Source organism: Sciurus vulgaris, assembly GCF_902686455.1.
Source record: "Sciurus vulgaris genome assembly, chromosome: 1".
Taxonomy (NCBI): Eukaryota; Metazoa; Chordata; class Mammalia; order Rodentia; family Sciuridae; genus Sciurus; species Sciurus vulgaris.
Genome location: NC_136461.1, coordinates 104,690,025 through 104,711,157, shown reverse-complemented (window position 1 = coordinate 104,711,157; position 21,133 = coordinate 104,690,025). Strand labels below are relative to the sequence as shown.

General features: G+C 38.1%; 1 protein-coding gene across 7 annotated transcripts in view; it reads right to left on the bottom strand.

Annotated features, from left to right (window-relative positions):
* SLC22A15 (solute carrier family 22 member 15) overlaps positions 1-21,133 on the bottom strand; it is an 88,004-nt gene that overhangs the window by 3,418 nt on the left and 63,453 nt on the right. The window contains exons 9-13 of one of the 7 annotated variants that reach the window (XM_079117184.1): positions 11,195-11,315; positions 9,363-9,435; positions 7,078-7,266; positions 6,653-6,774; positions 1,633-5,749 (exon numbers count right to left, since the gene is read on the bottom strand). In XM_079117184.1, coding sequence (XP_078973310.1) covers positions 6,685-6,774; positions 7,078-7,266; positions 9,363-9,435; positions 11,195-11,315 — 473 coding nt within the window. In that variant the 3' untranslated portion in view covers positions 1,633-5,749; positions 6,653-6,684. Of the gene's footprint in view, positions 1-1,632; positions 6,775-7,077; positions 7,267-9,110; positions 9,231-9,358; positions 9,436-11,194; positions 11,316-21,133 lie in introns of those variants that run through there. The other 6 variants (XM_079117185.1, XR_013760147.1, XM_079117183.1 and 3 more) reach the window with 6 other exon arrangements.

The following is a 21,133-nucleotide window of genomic DNA, read 5'->3' as shown; positions in this document are numbered from 1 at the left end:
CTTTTTCTTCCTCTTCCTTGTTTAATAGTGTCTACTCGGAGTAAACTATAATGGAAAAACCTAATTTTGATAAATAATTCAAAAAGAATATTATTTGAAAGCAAACTGGTTGTTCTCTGACAATTTTTCTCTAAACATTTCAGAATTAAATTTTCTAATCTAACTTTGCTGCATTAGAGGCAAAGCACATTACAGGCATAACAATTCCCTTCACTGTTCCTATTTCGTATTACCAAGGAAATGGGTGTGTGCCTGAAGCTTTATAAAGCATTTGCTAAGCCAAGTCAACTTTTGTTTTCCTCAAAGAGTCATCAGTGTGGCAAAATGGAGTCCTAGATAGAGTCCCCAGGTTATTAGTATTACTTCAATACTTAGCAAAAGATTTACAGAGAACAAGGGAGGAGGTTGTTGGGCAGATCATACTCCAGTTGAAGACAATAAAGTTCCTCATCTTTTTATTCATATATGCATAACATAAGCCTACACAGTTAAATAGAAGCATGCCACCTACAATAGCAAGTAAGAAGACAAATATCCTATGGATTGAGGTAAACAGCATCTGTATTTACTGGGAAAAAAATCGATCTGTTGTATTATCACCATCGAAAACAGCTTAGCCTCAACAATTCTAAAACTTTATTTATTTGATGTGACAGATATCCACCAACTTTTGAGTGTTCCTTAGTGGTGAGTATCTTGTTTGCCCCTCTGGATTCAGTCCTTGGGCTGCTTGCTGCTCAGGAAGGCTAACCCTCACAGACTCTTTGGGCTTCCTCTCACAAGCTCCCTTCCTACTACTCTATGATTGCTAGAGGATCTGCTTATGTAAATTACTCATTTTTTAAACTCTTCTCTAAGTTGAGTGTGTGTAGTTTTTGCCCACCACCCACAATCATTTTAGTCAGTTTCTTGAAATTTTGTTTTGAACCAAAGCAATTCTGTAAGAATTCTATTCATAACCAATTGCTCTGCAAGGTCTAGACTGAGGTCCTGTTAACACTATTTTATTGAAGAATAAAAAATATTTTATTGACAAATATCTTTTCAAATTTAAAACACAGAGCTCTAGGAGTCCTGACTGAGGAGTTGTCCAGATATTTCTACAGATACAAAGCTCTTTTTTACAAGAAATTTGGAACAACATGTGCTTACATCTGCAGACTTGGTTCATGGAAAAGAGGGATGCTCTTTATCTGGATGGGAATAAGAGTGAGACTTTCAGAATATCATCTTGACCATAAAGTGTGGCTCAAAAAGCACTGAATCTTCTTTACTTAGCAAGTATTTCCAGTCACTTAGTACAGAATTTAATCCTGACCTAATTTTGAGTTAGCAAAAATTAGCCAACATTTTGTTCAACATTTCTGAGATCCAGCTACCTTAACACATAGAACTTTTATGTTTTTATTCCATCCCATAAACATAAAATTGTACATGTACATTTCTATGCTGTATACAGAAATGTGCATGTAATTTCACCGTCTTACACCTGATAAAGCTGCAATGGACTTTGTCCATATCTTGCTTATGTACTAGACAAGAACTAAGGCAAATAGGAATCATGAAACATGATTTCACTTTTTCCAACTTCATATTTTGCTCATTTATAAACTGTGAAATCATCTTAGGGAGTCATCACCAGTACTCTTTTATTTTTAAGTGAATGAAATAGAAAATATAACAGTGTAGATACTATAGGTAGTTTATTGTTTTACAAAACTATTTCAGTAATACATATATATGTATATATAGATAAAACATATGGATCTGAATATAGGTGTGGGGATTGTGTCACTGTGCAAAACATTTTTCTTACAACGAGTTACCAAAAAAAAGTTCTAAAAGCATTGTTCCATTATATATACATAGGAACAGAAATTCTGAATTGTAGAATATACACATTTTCAACTTGATTTCCTAATGACAATCAAGTTGATGAATCAATTTATGCTTCTCTCAGGATGTCAGTAAATTCTTTTTACCTCATGGTTTCAGCATTTGATAGTCTCATTTTTTTCACCCAATCTAATGGATTTTAAATGATGTCTTAATGTTGTTTCAATTTGCATTTCCCTGATCTTCCAGTGAGGTTGAACATTTTTTTATCTTGAATTATCTAATCATATTTCCTGTAAACTTTCCTATCACTTTTCTTTCTGATTTGAGTAATTCTTATGTATTCTAGATATTAATCATTGTCTGTTATAGAAGTCACAAAAATTTTCTCCTAATGTATTTCTCTTCTTTAACTTTGTGGTATTTTTTGTTGATGCAGAAAGAAGTTTTAAATTTAGAGAGAGTCAAATATATTGTTTTTTAATGCTTTGTGATTCTTCACATCTGAGAAATTCATCTATCCCTCTGAGGTCCTATGACTGTCCCCTTACATCACTTTCTAATAATTTTAAAGTGTTGATTTTTATTTCACTTAGGTCTTCAATCTATTTGGAATGTTTGTTGTTATTGTTATGGTAAGAAGGACCTAATTCTATTTTCTTTGATATGGAAACCCAGTTGTTCCCCTATCAATAATTAGAGAGTTTGCTCTTTTCTCTCTAATGTATCATGCTCTCTTTAAAAATTGCCAAATTGTTACATGTGCTTGTCTTTTTCTGGAATCTCCCTATGTTCCATTGATCTACTTGTCTATTGCAGACCAAAACTATAGCTTTGGTGAGTTTGATATATGAGATATTTAGTTTCTTCTGTTTACTTTTCTCTTTCAGGGTTGTCTTAAGTATTTGGGATCTTTGCTTTCCCATGTGAATACTAGAATTATTATTCCAAGTTCTGTGGGGAAAAAAATCTTGTTAAATTTTTAATTAATATTTCTCCTGTCAACATCTCTACTATCCTGCCTCAGAGAAACCAAATGGCTTCATCACTGTGAATCCCAGCAGAAGAGACCTCCCTGTTGCTCCCACATTCCAAATTTTATCTGTATCTAACTGAAACTAAATTGCACTGAGAAGCTGCACTGCGAGGGAGTTCAGAAAATGTACTTTTTAGCCTTAAAGTTTCTATAATACAAGAACACAGGGTAGAAGAGTGGATTTCAAACTACAGGTTGCAGTCTAATTGATTGCAGTTGAAACTGACCTAATAGGTAGATCACAAATGGCATTTTAAAAACAAAACAAAACAGAACAAATGATAAATTATCAGTGTGCCTCGCAATAAGAAGCATTGTTTTATGAAAGCTATATACATCATGTACACACAAGTGTCTTATGAATATTTTACATATATGTATATATTGGTAAGGAGGAGGAAATAGAAAATGAATATATAAAAAAGCATTACTTACTGTGGGTCAGGATCAAGAAAATTTGAAGGCCAAAGTAGCAGGAGGGCGAACAGATGCTGTGTGACAATTCACCATAGTTACTACCATATGTCCCTTATTTTGCTAGGGGAGCTTCCTGTATTCCTAGTCTGATGATAGTTTTTATTTTGAATGAGTGATGAATTTTGTCAGCAATCTTTGCATATCTATTAATATGATAATAGGCCTTTCTCCTCTGATGTGCTATATTGATGGATTTTCCACAACCCATCATCTTTGCATTCTTCTCTTTCTAAAAATGTTTTTATAGTTATCTTTTGTACTATGACTCCCCAGCTTTGCTATAATCCCTGTTCCCAACCATTGCTCATGATTTCTAGCAAGTTCTGTATTTGTCAAGTATGCTACTGCGCATTTTGACACATCCCGTAAGAACAAAAGAAAAGGCCTATTTCGAGATCCTTGATTAAATTTACAAGAAGCCCAAATTCCTGCATTTTACTTAGTTAAAATAATCTAATCCTTCCTAGATATTTTTTCAATGTAAGGATCAGTGATTAAAAATCTATATGAAAAAGTAAGTCCTACTGAAAACCTATATTTTAATTCTGATATAATATGACAATTATTTCAGTATTCATTTGTTAAGAATATAAATCATCTACTAAAAGCTCCATCAATGGCAACTATAAAATGTCTATTCATGTCATAGTAATGTAAGTAGTGCCCCAGAAACTCCTGTTTTCTTCTTGTTATATTTTGCTTATTGCTCATTTATAAATGTTAAAGAATGTCTACACTGCTTGAAAGCAGCCAAAAGATAAGCATTGGCTTTTCAATGGGTCATGGTTTTAACTCACAAAATCATGAAATTACAACATTAATCAGTTAGACCTTTGACTCTAAACACCTTAAGATTTCTTATTATGTCTTACATTTTTCCTGCTACTTTTTATGATTAGAGAAATTTAATTTTGAATAAAATCTAAAAAATAAAATGATATTCTTTTTAACAAATCATCTGTGTAAATGACATGTTACCACAAATTTTTTCAGTAATTTAACTGATGTGCATGTACTCATGTGCACATTCTTCAAGAACAATGTTCTTTACCATTACCAAATTGAAAAAAATCTATTTTTGTAAAGTCAGTAGAAATAAAAAATAGTAATGATTAAACTTTGCTAAAGGATTATCCAGAAACAGAATTTAGTAATACATCTGACATGAGTAGTTGACAGCCAACCCAGTCTTTTAAACAATATGTATTCAAACTATAGATCCCTCCCTCCTTACTTCTACCTCCACCTGGAAGGAGGAAACCCAGGGATGGAATTAATTGAACTCTCATTTATTTAGCTAGAATCAGCAAGAAACTCAGTGCTTTAGCTCTTTTTTAAAAGAGTTGAACTCCCAGTTAGTCTTCACAGGAGTAAAACCATACATTGGTTGTCTCCAGGTGCTGGGCCAATAGGTACATTTTCGAATGTCTAGTTTCCAAATTTTCTATAAAAGAATACATTGCTCTTATGATATAAAGATAGCTCCAGGAAACAAAATCATATACATATGTATAAACACACACACACATACACACATATACATATATATGTATATATATGTGTGTGTATATATATGTGTATGTGTGTGTGTATTGATTTGTTGTTTTATTTTAAATACTTAACCATTTAATAAGAACTTCTAAGTGTGTCTTCCTCCCCTGATGGTTGGGCAGATCTCCATTTTCCAGAGAAAGAGAAGCAAGATTTCACAACTTGGTGGTGTGAGTCGGATTTGCAAATGTGATACAAGGAGTCATCCCACAATCTCCCTGATGGCTAAAAACAGTAGGATTTGGTGTGCCCTTACTGTGTCTAGGCCAATGTTCTAAGCACATCAGGGAGAAATAGTAGAGATGATACCTGTCTATGAAGATCCTATATACATAATCAAGGACATAGAGAACATAAACACACTTTTACAAATCCAAAGTTACAGTTAGGTAGAGCACAAACCAAGAAGTCTTTGTGGAAGAGAACAAAAGTGTATCAGGAGCCAACTGGGAGGGATACATTCTTTATCAAGAAGCACCCAGAATGACACCTTCTCTTTACCTCTCACACAATTTCTCTTTCTCCAAGAGATTAGTAGAAATGAAATTTCTGAAAACACAGAAACTTTCCTGGTTGGGAAAGTACTGTAAGTACCATGAAGAATGCAGTCCAAGCTGTTGACTCCTGGTTTATACTCTTATTAGAGATGGTATTCAAGTTTCATGGGGAACAGTTATTTCCAGTATGTGACTTCAGAGGACAAGTATGATTTTAATTCATTTGAAAATGGGAAGTACTTTATGAAAACCAACATTTCCTATGAAATTACTGTGCCTTCTGTTCCGATTAACAGGTAAGGGCTGAGAGTTCAAGTTTATAAATGTTGCCCAAGTTCCTCATTGCATAACACTGAAAGCAAAACAAATAGAAATTGTGAAAGATAATTTTCCTTGCTCCTTTATTAAAAGCTGCATCTTTCTTTTTAAAGAAAATCCTCAACAAGCCCTTTTTAACTGCCCTCTACCTTTATAAAGTTTTGTTTACATGATTTTGAAGTTATTGCTGGTACTAGAATCCCAGAAGAAAACTTTTCTGGAGGTGCTTGTAAGTGGGAAATCAGATCACTGAAGTAACAAAGGTCATTACCAGGCCACAGCCACACCTCTGACTCTAGTAAATTGCTCTGGTGCTATGGGCTTTTACTAGCAAATCATCTTAGGGATTCAAGGCACAAAGAGCCAAGTCAGCCATCAGGCTGAGTGAACCAACCTGAAGACTCAAATTTCATCAGTTTAGATAAAGCTGGGGGTCCTGGGACACACATATGGCCTTTGAGACCTTTTCCTTAGACACAAAATTAAAATAATAACCTGCATCAGAAGATTCTTAGGGAGGAGGAACAAGTGGTAGGGGCAGATGTCAAGATCATACGAAGACTAGTTTAAAGACAGTTTATCAAATCCTACCCAAATGGTGAGGTGAGGAATTTTACATATCTGCTTCCAGATCATGCCAAAGGAAAAGCAACATGAACAAACTTCCACATATGTCAGCCTCAAACCCTGGAACGTGGACTTGAGCTGTGTGGTCGGAGGTAAGGATTCTGAACTAAACTTTGGACATATTAAGGACTATTCCCTCAGTGCAATGAGGTATCCTCTTATGAAATTTCTCTTCCAACTTCCTTTGTGCCTTAAGAGAATCCATTCATGCTGAGTACCAGCTGTGCATGTTCAAGCCAAGCCTGTCTTTGCGCAGCTCTCCTAGGGCCCACCGGAGAACCTGCCTTGGCCAGAGGCATACAAGACGAACCTTTACTTCTGAGCAGGGGTCCAGACTCTTTCTCACTTTATCATATGAGTCTCTTCATCTGCGTCGTAAAACTCTTCCTCTTCCTCACTCTCACTCCCTAAAGGGCTCTCCTTGTCTGCCAGCTGAAACAGGAAAAGAATAGAGGGCAGGGAAATGATGTCATGACATTCCTAAAATGAAAAACTATCACCTAGTTATTCAAATTGCAAATGTGTTTTGATGACATCTATTCCCCTAAGTAGTCCCTGAAGTGTTCTAAAAGAGCTAATGAATCATCGGTTCTCTTTGTTTTTCTGAAAATCAGCTGCTGTTAGATCCCACCTTTGTTTTCCATGCTACTGAATCTAAGTGGAACATTATTTTTTTCAAACAACTATCAACATCCAAGTGGAAGATACAAACAGTGAAGATAAATGTCGCCATACCTGTGGAGGATCCAAGGTCTGTAATGACAATGCTTCCTCCCCCAGCCTTCGATAGGAGTATACCTGAAGGTCAGAAAATGTCTCCAGCAATGGGCTGTTCAGAGTTTCTGGCAGTAACAAACTCAGGAGGCCTGAGGCCAGGCCGGTGGCTCCAAATACAATGAAGGGCAGAGACCACTGCACATATTTCTGCAAGGGCAGAGTGGGATCAAAACAAACAAAAGTCTGTGTCAGTTTCCTCTGCAGATGACATCAGCAGTCTCATGACTGAGAACTATCATGTTTATTATTCATTCTGTGCCTCCCACTAGACTACACTATAATTCACTTTTTCTTTTCTCCTAGAGAATTATTCTGGGAAATCATTAAGTCATTCCTCCAGCATGTAGAGTTGGGATTGAGTAAATCAACAGGAAGCAAACGAACGTGGACCAGCAGCATTGAACCATCTCCTGCAGTGATAGGTACCGTGGGAGATGAGGCAGGGCAGGCTATGCAAGGGTTCATGGGAAATCTGGCATCCAGCTTCTATTCTCTGGAATAGTGGTTTATAAAAGTGATCTCCAAGTGTTCTTCATGTGGGAGACAACCCAAGATATTTGGTGATGATGAACTTTAAAGTTCTCAATTTTGAAATCATCCAAACAACCCCATGTACTGTAACGCCATTATAGAGGGACCCAGGGATTAAAGAGATAAAAACCCTGAAAAGAAAAAAATTGCTAACACATACATATGATTTTTAAACTACTGAAATTGAACATGGTGCAATGCTGGTCATACAAGCAAGTGTTTCAGAGATTCAAAAGATATTCTTAGGAAAAGTTAATTTTTTTCAATACAAATAGGTTCAAAGAAACACACAAAGAAAGAATTACTGGCAAGATGCTACTTCAGGGCCACTGGAGCTGATTGTTGATATTCTAGAATTCCTGTACAGGATGTGCTAAGGTTTATGATCTTCTGGTTTGGATTTCCAAAATCTGTGGGTACTAATGAGGATTCTCCCTCAGAACATTTTTTTCCTCATTTTTTCAAAAATGAAGAGATGACGGAGAGGATAAAAGGAGCAGGAGAGGGCAGGGTGTGGGAGGGGAAAAGATAGTCAGGAGAGAGGAAAGGGAGAAGAGGGAGGAGGGAGACCTCTCACCATGTTACCTACTGCACTGGGTTTGTACCCAGGGCCTGCACAGTGGGCTCCCAGCAAGGGGAACACAGCAGTTTCCCTCCTCTCAGGAATGGGAAGACATGATGCTGGGGATTACAATGTTCAGGAACAGCCACCCAAAGTCAGGTAGTTTAAACAATATACACTTCATATGCCACAGGTATTTTGCTGAATGAAACATGGAACTAACATGACTCCCTCATAGAAAGGGTCTTGCAACCTAAAATGGAGAGTGGGACCTGGAGAGAGATATTCAGAAAAGGAAGTACATTCCAATGGTGGCATTTCAGTCGCCTGGTACTAGAAGTGGGGCTTAAGCTGCTTGAGTAATGAACGGTGGTCCACAGAGAAGGTATGTGAGTCCTACACTAAAACTGGTTACCTTGCAATGGCCTTGGTGGAAATTCCCATATCAGACCAAGCATAGACCTTTCACGGGGCCCCCAGGATCCTTCCCAGAACCTGAGCATTTTTAAGATTGGAAGGATTTTAGAGCTGTCATTTAGTCTCTCCCCCCCCCCTTTTTTTTTTGCAATATGAAAATGCCCCCAAATTTTCATATATTTGTGTGTGTGTGTACATACATACATATACAAGTAAATATATTACATTTTATTATATTGTATATGAACAGACACACTGCTAGGCATGTTTCTCCTCTAATTTTCTTTTCCTAGTGGTGTGGAAGGAAGATATTTAATCTGTTTCTGCAGCATTTTCCATCTTTAATAAAGGGGTGACAATGATGCCTACCACATTTAGCTATCATCAGGGTTACATGTGGTGACATGCATCATCAAGAGCTTAGCACAGAGCCCTACATACAGCAGGAGCTTAATAAAGATTTACTAATTGATTAACTTACGATAGGAGACTATCTGGCATCAGCTGACCCTCCGACGAAATCAGAGGAACAGAAACTCAGATCTACCATGGGTAAAAGCATCCCAGTCCATTCGTCTAGATAGAGCACTGGGTTCGTAACCTAAGAGGCATATGGTTCACATTTGTGTCTGCTGACCTTAACCAGCATCTCTGCATTACCTCTCTCTAGGCAAAAGCACAAGAATTTCCAAAGCAGAGAAGAATCAAGAAAAACTAGGAGGTACAAACCAACCAGTGAGGGGACGAAGGGAGCAATAATCCCACCAACTCGGGAGAACATGGAACACGTTCCAAGCCCAACATTCCTGAAAAGCATAAGAAAAAGTAAAATCAAATCGGTTCTAGGGGGACAATTTAAAGATCATGTGCACAGCACACACATATGTGTGTATGTGTTTGTGTGTGTAGGGGCTCAGGGAGCATACTAGATCCAGAGCAGTATATCCTAAAGCAGAAGCATAGGATCCTATAGAGTGGTGCTGCTACTACAACTTTCTGTAATGCTGGAAATTGTTCAGTAATTATACTGTCCAGTATAGAACCCAATGAACACATGGGGCGACTTACTGAGTACTTGAAATATGGCTAGCAAGGACAAGAAACTGAATTTTTAGTTCATGTAATTTTAATTAATTTAAATAATCACATGAGGAAAGTAACTACTGTATTAGTGCATCTATAGAGGATGATGTAGAAATGAACATTTGAGTATTTATTATCTAATGCTTTTATGGGTTTTTGTGTATTGAGTCTCCTATCAGTTAATATAACCATAGAGATCCAAGGCTTTATATTCCTCAAATTCTGCCCATTTATTTAAACTCAACTATTAAAAATTCAGAATATAAATATGGAATTGATTGTGTGTACACTGTCAGACCCAGAATATTACTTTTGTGGGCAGGGCAGAAAAGAGTACAGTAGGGAGGGAGAATGGTAGAGATTCTAGGTAGGGTGCCCATACATCACTCTGTTAACTCAGTCTAATTGTTAAGAATGTCCACATTTGCTTTCAAGTTGCCCTAGTTTGAATAACATTTTAGTTTCATGGGCAGTAGCCAGAAAACTAGGTTGTAGGAACAATCAGGAAATGAGCAGCCAATCTCAGAAATCTCATCTGTTACTGGGAAAAGGGATTTTAAACCAAGAGGAAGAAAGAATCCTTAGTCTTCTTGCATGGAAAAGGGAACGAGAAGGATCCACTTAGAATGATCCTCAAAAACACTGCAAAGGGCTGGTTGAGGAAAACCTGACCCAGTCCACTGAGGTCATTGTGAAAGGAATAAGCAGTGTGTCCTGCCACCCTTTAAATTTGAATTTGTTTCTTGTTTTCAGACTTATTTTATGAGGGGAAATTTAGGACAGAATACATTCTTTTTGACAAATGCACTTCCTACTCATTAAAAACCACCTTCAACAATGCACATTGAAAATCTAACATTCAGTTGGGTGTGGAGGTGCACACCTGTAATCCCAGCAGCTCGGGAGGCTGAGACAGGAGGATCTTGAGTTCAAAGCCAGCCTCAGCAAAAGGAAGGCACTAAGCAACTCAGTGAGGCCCTGTCTCTAAATAAAATACAAAACAGGGCTGGGGATGTGACTCAGTGATCGAGTGCCCCTGAGTTAAATCCTTAGTAGCCCCCCCACAAAATGGTTTGAAATATATATTTATACATATTTAATATATTTTGTGCTAAAACAAAGCCTCTGTGAGAAGAGGGATCTTGTCCGCTTGTCAGTTATATGTCTGACACTGGATGGGTGAATGCGTAAACTAAATTCAACAAAATAACAACAGTACCAAGTCCTGTTTGGGTGACAGGGCATGTTTAGTGTGGAGCACTTATGATTTACATGAGGGAATTCAGTTTGGGACCAAGTTGTGGTTCCCTCAGCCACACAGATGAAGAGCAGCCTACAGGCTGATTCTGAGCCACAGGCACTTGCTGAGTGGCTGCTGGACCCACACTGACTCTCAGTGCAGAGGAATGGAGAGTCGCTCCTCTTTTGGTGTAAGCAAACCCAGAAGGTCTGAAGGGTGCTGTGGTTGAGGACAACACGTACCTGATGATGGTAGGGTAGAGCTCGGAGGTATAGATATAAACAATGTTAAAGGCAGCACTAATGGTCAGCTTCCCCAGCAGGGACAAGGAGTGGCTGTTCACCACAGCAAACACACCTGTATCTGTGGAGGACAGGACACACCTGTGAGGTCCACAGTGCAAACAATACCTTTAAAGGACACACTGCATTTTGAAGGAGAGTGAGTCCTTCACGTGAAACTCAATAGCAAAGAGGCAGCATAACTGAACGCAGGTTTGGAAGGTTTAGTAGTCACAAACAAACACATGCAATATTTCCTCAATGCCTTGGCTATCCCCAGGAAATCTGATGTACTGGTGAGATGAAATTTGCACTCATTCCTGAAAGTCCCTGAAAACTTCTGTACTGGAGGAAGTAAACTCATCTATTACGGGTGCTACTTGACTCTTTTCTTCATAGTCTTCTTTAATCAGTGATGTAAAACAGTGTCAGCATGACCTGCCCTGACAAGAGAAGACAGAAGTAAGCTCCAGAACAGTTCCCATTCCTTGATGTCTGTGTTGACTTTCTGTTACTGTAGCAAATACCTGAGATAATAAGCTTATAAAGAAGAAAAAATGACTTCGCCTCACAGTTTTGGCAGATTCAGTCCATGATTGGTTGACCATGTTGTGCCAGGCCTATGGTAAGGCAGTACCTCATGGAGGAGTGCATGGTGGAGCAAAGCTGATCACCTCTTTGCAGCAGGAAAGTGAAAAACAAAGGAAGAGAAGGGGTAGGAGGCTGAATATCCCCTTCAAGAGCATTCCTCAATGACCTAACCTCCTCCCCCTAGACCCCCATCTCCTACAGGTTCCACCACTTCCCAGCAGTGCCCTAGGCATATGGACCTTTGGGCAACACTCAAGATCCAAACCATAGAAATGTTCAAGTGAGAAGATATCTTCATTACTAGAAGATATAAGACACTAATGTTCTATAAATAACACAAGAGACATAATAGGGGAAAACTTCTATCTTTTCTTCTCCCCAACTTCTCACTTGAATCAATAATGGTATTTAAGTTTGTTAATGTTGTTTTTGCATAAAATGCAAAAATATATATTATGCCACTTCATTTCCTTATCAGATATATTATCAATTATCTCATGGTTCTTCCCTTTGTTAACATTATGCTCTCTGAGAATCTACAATTTAATTATTGCCTGTCAAACACATTTAACCTCTCCTCTTCTATAATCCACTCACTTGTACCTTCCAAAGAGCAATTTTTTCCTTATGAGCAAAAATGATTCTCGTTGTGTTTCTTCCTTTCACTATCAAAATGTCACCAGTGAGTGGCTGCCATTCCATTTCCTCAAATGCACCTGCTCTAAAACATACAGCTATCTGATTCCAATACCATCCCCTTCTGATGTTCCTACTCTTGAAGGTCAATAGCAATGTTCTAATCACCACAAGTAATTGCCTCCAATTCTCCTTGACATTTCTGCCCAACGGAGCACTCTTGTCCCTTCCTTGGGACTGTGTGGTTCATATAAACCACTCTTAAATGGCTCCAATAATATATTCTCTCCTTCCTTTGACCTCCACTATCCCTACTTCCTGGTTCATTCTACTGCTGTGCCTCAGATACTCCCTGTGGTTACTTACTTTTTCATCTTGCCAATTCAAAATAAATTTTGAGTCACCCAAGGCTAACATTGGAATCTCATTTGATTTCCTCAGCACATCCCACAGGACTAGGTACACTGTTGTTCATTCATCATTTGTTGAACTAACAAGTGGAAGAACTACAATAGTTCATGCTTTCACAACTTCTTGGGAGGGAGGTATACAATATAACTTGTTCCAAAAATAAGTTGTACCTTCCCTGACAGGCTGTAAAATAAATCTACACCTACTTTAAGATAGTATCTTAAAACAGTGGTCCCACTAGGGCTGCTTTTTCCTCTTTTGCCAGGATATTTAGGAAAAAGATGTTAGTTCTTTCAAGTAGTCTGTATTTTTAAGATACAAGATCTCTGGGGAAGAAGAATCAGGCCTTTTCAAATTTACCCCAAGATTTGCTTATGGACTTTCGAGATCTAAAAACTTCTTCATTGAAATCAATAATGAGGGCAAATTAAGTTTATCATTATTTTCCAGAAAACTGAGTCAGAAAAAGGTATTCAGGTGCCACTGAAGCAAGCAAAAATACGCACATCCGCTTGGCTGCAATTTTTTTAAATTATTTTTTTATTTTTACAGACTGCATTTTGATTCATTGTACACAAATTATTTTTGAAACAGATTTGCACTCATCTGGGATGGCATCTTTCAGATTGCACGCAGGCACTTGACAACGTCTTTGACAACACAAAAGAGGACTACTTCCTGAAATTTAAATCCAAATAGTGCAATGCAGAAACTTTATTTCTAAACACCCACTTCACAAGATCCAAAGCTGGAAGAAGACTCCTGTGTGAGGCTCAGGACACCTCCAGCTTGGCACATCTGGGGAGCCTGGCCACAGCCACATGCCCAAGAATGCTCCTATCAGTCTCACACCCCAGTTGCTGCTTGAAACTTCTCTCCTGTGTTCCTGCCAACAGATCTGCCATCATTACTTGAAGAAGGGGGCATTCAATTCTTCCCCAAGGTAGCCCTATCAACTTCAAATAGCTGTTTATCAGACCACTGGGTGTTGCCCTGGATTCCTCACCTGCGTTAACAAAAATCACATAAGACTGGCTATTCCTAATCAATGTTTGAAGTGATGGTTTAGAAAAAAACAGTAATCAAAAGGGGGAAATTAAAGTGAAAATATCTATTTTTAAAAGGAGATTCTCCAAACACTTGTAATCCTTAAAAGTCCTGAACTTGGTGAGGTTATAAATTTATTCTAATAATGCAAGTACTGAGGATATCATTTTCAGAATTAGTTCTCAGAGAGCCCTTTTGGGGTTACCAGAAAAAAATGTGCCAATATGTTACAGTACATTTAACTGGCCCAAAATAGCAAAAATTCAGTTTACTCATTCGGTTTATTGACTGGATGATTATAAGCAAAATTTTGATTGCTCATGTGTTTAACATCTTTAGGATAGCTACATGTCATGTACTAAGATACCCAGGTTGGACAAAGAGCCACAATTCCTTTCGCTTCTCTTTGGCTTTCTTTTATTTTCCCCACTTTTTTCACTTAGCATGATTCTCTCCATTTCCATGCATTTACTGGCAAATGCCACAATTTCATTCTTCTTTATGGCTGAGTAAAACATCATTTTGTATATATACCACATTTTATTGATCCATTCATCTATTGACAGGCATCTGGGTTGATTGAATAATTTGGCCATTATAAATTGTGCTGCTTTAAATACTGAAGCAGCTACATCACTATAGTATGCTGATTTTAGTATTTTGGATAAATAACTGAGGGGTGATATAGCTGGGGAAGATGATTCCATTTAGCTTTTTGAGGAATTTCCACACAGTTTTCCAGAATGGTTGTACTAATTCGCAATCCCACTAGCAATGTGTAGGTGTACCCTTTTTTTCCACATCCTGGACAGCACTTATTGTTATTTATGTTCTTGATAATTGCCATTTGACAGGAGTGAGAGGAAATATTAGTATAGTTTTGATTTGCATTTCCCTGATTGCTAGAGATGTTGAACATTTTTTTTTATATATGTGTTGGCCATTTGTGTTTCTTCTTTTGAGAAAGTTCTGTTTAGTTCTTTTCTCCATTTATTGATTGGGTTATTGTTTTTTTGACATTGAGTTTTTTGAGTTCTTTATATATTCTGGATATTAATCCCCTGTCAGAGGATTAACTGGAAACGTTTTTTTTTTTTTTTTTTCCCCATTCCATAGGCTGTCTCTTCAGTTTCTAATTCATTTCCTTTGCTGTGTAGAAGCTTTCTAATTCAATGGCATCCCACTTATTGATTCTTGATTTTATTTCTTGAGCTTTAGGGGTTGTTGAGGAAGTCAGTGCCAGAACCTATATGATGGAATATTGACCCTATGTTTCCTTCTAGCTGTTGCAAGGTTTTTGGTCTAATTCCTGAGTCTTAGATTCACTTTAATTTAACTTTGTTCAGGATGAGAGATGGCAATAATTTCATTTTTAACCTATGGATATCCAGTTTTCCCAGCAGCACTGAACAATGATTTAGCTGAGAAAGAAATCGGATAACCATCCCTTTCACAATAACCTAAAATAAAATACTCAGGAATTAATCTAACCCAGGGGATGAAAGATCTCTACCATGGAAACTATAGAACACCAGGAAAGAAACTTAAGAAGACCTCAGGAGATGGTCATGGATAGGAAGAATTAATATTATCAAAATGGTCATATTACCAAAAGCAATGTACAGATAAAATACAATTCCCATCAAAATACCAATGACATTCTTCACAGAATTCTTCACAGAAACATCAGTCCTTAAATTTATTTGGAAGAATAAGAAACCCAGAATAGTCAAAACAATTCTGAATAAGAAAAGTAATGCAGGAGGCATCACAATACCTGATCTCAAATTGTACTACAGAGTTCCAGTAGCAAAACCAGCATGGTATCAGCATCAAACTAGACATGAAGACCAATGGAATAGAATAGAAGACACAAAGACAAACCCACATATTAACCACCATCTGATACTCTTGACAAAGGCGCCAAAAATACATGTTGGAGAAATGATAATCTTTTTAATGGATGCCTTTTTTATTCAACTGCCATTTTGTTTTGTTTTCAGCTTCATTCTGAACGGGTTCTTCTGTATGTCTTTAAATACACCAGTTTTTTTCCTCTGTAGTTTCTAATATGCTGTTAGTTTCATATACTAAATTTTTCATATATCTTGTGTTTTATATCTAGAAGTCACATGCATTTTTATGGCTTTAATCCCTGCTCATTCTGATCACATTTGCCTGTATTTTCTTAAAACATATGAATCATATTTAAATAACCATTTTAATGATCTTATCTCCTTTGTCTATCTGTGCCATTTCTGAATTTGTTTCTGTTGAATTTTCTCCCATTGTGGAGGTATTTCCCCACTTTTCTGCATGCCTGGTAATTTTGACTGGAGGTCACATATTGTGAATGTTAAACTGCTGGGTGTTGGACTTAATTGTGTCCTTTAAATATTGTTCGGTCTTTGTCATCTGATGCAGTTAAGTTAATTGGAATCACTTGATTTTTGAGTTTTGTTTGTAAGTACTTTTACTGCAAATCGAGAACAGTCTTTAGTTTAATGCTGTTTTGACCTGAAAGGTCTCTGTTGAATGCTTAGTGTATGGTTGAAGAGAATCCAAAGCATTCGTGGCTCTGGGTTCCAAGGACTGTTGTGCTTGCCCCTGTCTGGAGTCCTCCCCCTTGTCTTAGGACTTTATCCCAGTGAATGCAAAGATCAGTAAGCAGCCAAACTTAGAGGCTCCTTCTGCACATCTCTGGAGGTCTTCCTTTGTGTATCTTACTCCTCTCCAATATTTCGCCCAGTAAATTCTTTTTTCTTTTTTTAGTAGAAGGGATTGAACCCAGGGGCTCTTAACCACTGAGCCACATCCCCAGTCTTTTTTGCATTTTATTTGAGACAGGGTCTTGTCAAGTTGCTTAGGGCCTCACTAAATTGCTGAGTCTGGCTTTGAACTTTCAATCCTCCTGCCTCATCCTCTTGAGCTACTGGGACTACAGGTATGTACTTGGCTTGCCCAATAAATTTTAACCACCTTTGCCTCTCCAGGCTTCAGTAAGTATTTCCACAATTCAGTAAGAATGCTAGGACTTACTGCTTTTGCTCCCTGCACTGTGTCTTGGAAACTCAGAGCTAGGACACTGAGGGCTCACTTTGGTTAGCTGCCTCTTCTCAGGGATCACTGTCATTTGCAGTCTGTGGTCCAATATCTGAAAATCAACATTTATTAAATATTTTTCATCTGTTTTTATAGTTGTTTAAAGCAGGAAGATAGCTCATCTTCATTTTTATGATGGTTTGAAGTTCAATTTCATAGGGTTTGTTGTCAGTTCTCCTCTGGTACTGTCTCTGTTATTGTTATTTTTGGATTACTTATTTCCCTTATTGGATTGCAAGCTCTTTGAGGCCATGAAGTAGACAATATTCATAAACAGAATCTTGAACAGTATAGACATTAGAGAATTCAGAAGAACAAAGAATGCTCAGCCTGAGCTTAGTTTCATAGTTTGAATCTGGAATGTCCCTCAAAGGTTCATGTCCTTGATGCCTTGAAGGCCTGGTCCCTAGCTGGTAGCACTGGAATGTGGTAGAAACTTTAGGGGGTATGGCCTAGTTGGAGAAAGTAGGTCACTGGAGATGTGTGCATGAAGGGTATATTTTGTCACCAGTTCCCCTTCTGTCCCCACCCCACCCCCCTGCTTTCTGGCCAACAGGAGTTGAGCAGTTTTGATCCACCACAAGCTCTCTGCCATGATGTTCACCTCTCCCTTTGGCCCAAAGTGATGAAATCAAGTGACTATGGACTGAAACTTCTGAAACTGTGAGCTGAACTAAATCCTTGCTTCTTTTAGTTGTTTGTCTCAGATGTTTTGTCAGTGATGGAAAGCTAACACAGAAAACTGGTGCCAAGAAGTGGCATCATTGTCATGACTGTACTTGGCCATGTAGTATTTGGAAATGGTTTGTGGGTAGAGTTTGAAAAAGTCTGAAGATACAGGCTAAAGAAATCTTAGAATTTTGTAAGCAGATGTAAGCACAGAAGACCAGAATGCAGATAGGAATGCAGACAACAAAGGCTGTGTTTGTAAGCTTTTAGATGGAAATGAGGATTCTATGTGGAACTGACCTGCATTTGTGTTACATTCTGACAAAACACTTGTCTATATTTTGATCATGCCCTAAGACTCTGTGCAAGGCTGATTTTAAGGGTGACCGACTGACTAATCTGGTGGAGAAAATTTCAAGGCAGCACAACATTTAGGCTGTGGTATGGGTACTGATGGCTGCTTTCAGCCAAATTTACAGACAGAATTGAGAACAAAAGGCAGAGCAGGAAGATTTGAAAAACTTGCAGTTTGCCCAGAAAAGAAGCACAAATAAAACTGGGATTAGGAGGGTATGGATGTTTAAGAGATTAGCTCAACTAAAAAGAAGCCAAGAACTTTGCACTGAGAAAACGGGAAAGATGCTCTGAGGGGATTTCAAGAATCTGCCAGACTCCACTTATGTGTTTGAAAGACTTTGCTTTGAAAAGAGCCCTGCCCCCACAGGGCTGCCTAGGAAGTTATTCCCTAGGACTAATTTCACGTGTTCAACCATCCAGTCACACAGAGGTCACTGCTGCTATGGTCCAAGAGGGCCTGGCTGCTGCTGTTTTTTCTGGCATACTGAATGTAAGAGTGTGGAGTCACAGAGACTTCTACCTGGATTTCAGAGAAAGACTTGGGAGGCCAGACAGTGTGTAGCATGGTTGGAGTCTCTGCAGGAAGCCCCTGAGAGGGCAATATGTTATGCTGTGAGGGTGAAGCAAACCTGCAGTAGAGACCCCAAGAAGTTAAAAGTTGCCAGGAATGTGGAAAACCTGCCATGGGAAGCTATTGGCAGCAAGAAGAGTCAGTCTAGAAAAGAGGTTACATGAGATTCAACCAGCAAGAACATAGGGATGCCCTGCCCCAGACCACTGAGGCCCACGTCTCACTACCATGTGCCCCAGATGTTGGACCCAGAGCTATAGGATTAATGCTTGCCCCGCTCAGGGGTTTCAGTCTTGCTTTGGCCCTCCCTCCTTTCTATGACCCCATTCTTCCCTTTAAGAATGAGAAGTTTATCCTGTGCCTGTCCCACTATTGTATGTTGAAAAGGACTCACAGCTAAGAGTTTGTTTCAAGTCTCAGAGGAGACTTTGGACTTGGTCTTTTGAGCAATATTGGAAATGTTGAAGACTATGGGAACCCTTGAAGATGGATTAAATGCATTTTGCCTTGTAAGATGAGCATGAGACTTTGGGGGCTGGGGGAAGAATGTTATAGTTTGGATCTGGAATGTTCCCCCAAATGTCATGTGTTGAAACTTTGGTTCTAAGCTAGCAGCACTACTGGGAGTTGGTGGAAACTTTCCTGGGCCCTAGTTGAAGGAAGCAGATCACTAGGGACCTTGAAGGATGTATCTTATCCCCAGTCCCTTTTCTGTTTGTCTGTCTCTTTCTCTCTCTTTCCGAGTTGCCATGAGATGAAAAGTTTGGTTCCACTACGTACTCTCTGTAATGACGTTTAGCCTCACCTTAGGTTGAAAGTCATAGGACCAAGTGACCATGGACTGAAATCTCTGAAATTATGAGTGAAAATATATCTTCCTTCCTTTTAAGTTGTATTTCTCAGATTTTTTTTGTTTTGTTTTGTTTTCCCACAGCAACAGAAAGCTAACACACTCAGGATCCTCCAAAGGAGAATACAGATCAGGTAAAATGTCTGCTGACCCATCTGTGGGGAAAAAGAGTAGTGGCTACCTGCTAAAATTACCTAACATTATTCCTAGAAATGAACATTTATTTGGAGGCTAATCAATATGCAGGCATATGCCGGGTAAGAAACTTGTCTATTACAATTATCTGAAATGCTTGGACCCAGAAGTCTTTCTAGTTTTTTTTTTTTTTAATTGATTTTGGAATATTTGCATATGCATAATTAGACATCTTGGGGATGGGAACCAAGTGTTATGTTTCATATACTTCTTATACACATGCCCTGAAGGTAATTTTATACAATATTTTTAGTGCACCTGTATTTTGATTACAGCCTATTACCAAGAAGTCAAGTATGGAATTTTCCACATGTGGCATCATGTCACTGCTTGAAAGTTTCAGATTCTGGAGCATTTCAAATTTCAAATGTTTGCATTAGGGATGCTCAACTTGTAATTATAAACCACAGTTTGTGAAATGCCAAACAATTTATTTTCTAGTTTACTTATCATCTCTTCTGTAGGTGTACTATCTCCATATCCACAAATGCCCTAGAACATACAGTACCATAACCATACATACATGCTAAAAAGAAGTGGGTGGGCAAAGGGGCACAAGAGTTGGCAGAAAGGAGAGAATAAAGGCATATTTGATGGGGGAGAAGTGAGGACAAATGAGAACTAAAAGCAATCAGAAAACAGTCTCCAAGTTCTTAGAAGATACTAACAGAATTTTTAAAACTGCTCTTTTTCATCATATGTTTTTATCAAAATTTTCATAATATGTAGCTAAAACTTTGAAAGACAGATTAAAAGAAAGCTGACAACATATTTTAAAGAGTAAATATGAATGGTTTAAAGAAAGTTGAAAGAAATTTTTTTTTTTTTTTTTTTTTTTTTTTAGCCCAAAGAAGATTCAGGCACAGCTAGAGGACTCTGCAAATACAGAAAGGATTATGCAGGGAAAAAAAGTGACCATCTGTTCTCCATCTCAAATGATGAATCAAATGAAAGGAAATGGGCTCAACTGTAGTGGAAGAGGATCATTTTAGCAGTAATGGTTATTAAAAATAGAAATAATTCAATAAGGGATGTTACAGAATTTCTTTCCCAGAAAAATCTTTATAAATAGACTGGACATCCACTTTTTCTAAGTATAATAGAGGTATCATATTCCTGCAGCACCTGAATGGCCTGCAAAAGACACTGTGCTGCACTGTCTCACTCAGTGTCCACTAAGGGGCACAACCAACAAAGGGTTCAAATGGCTCTCTTGAAACAGACTGGAGTAGAGCAGAGAGGGGGACCTTGTCTAGATGGGAAACCAGCCATCTGCCTTCACCCTGGATTTCTGTTGTTATTTAAAATAAGAGATAATTTCAAGAAAGGGTCATATGCAGAGTCCTAAGGGTGGGTTACTTGCAGTGTGCAAAGAAGTGGGAGGGAGAAAGACATGGACTGGACTGGCTTTGTGGAGGTGCAATAGTTACAGGTACGTTTTTACTATTAATGAAATGTTTTCCTCTGTGAA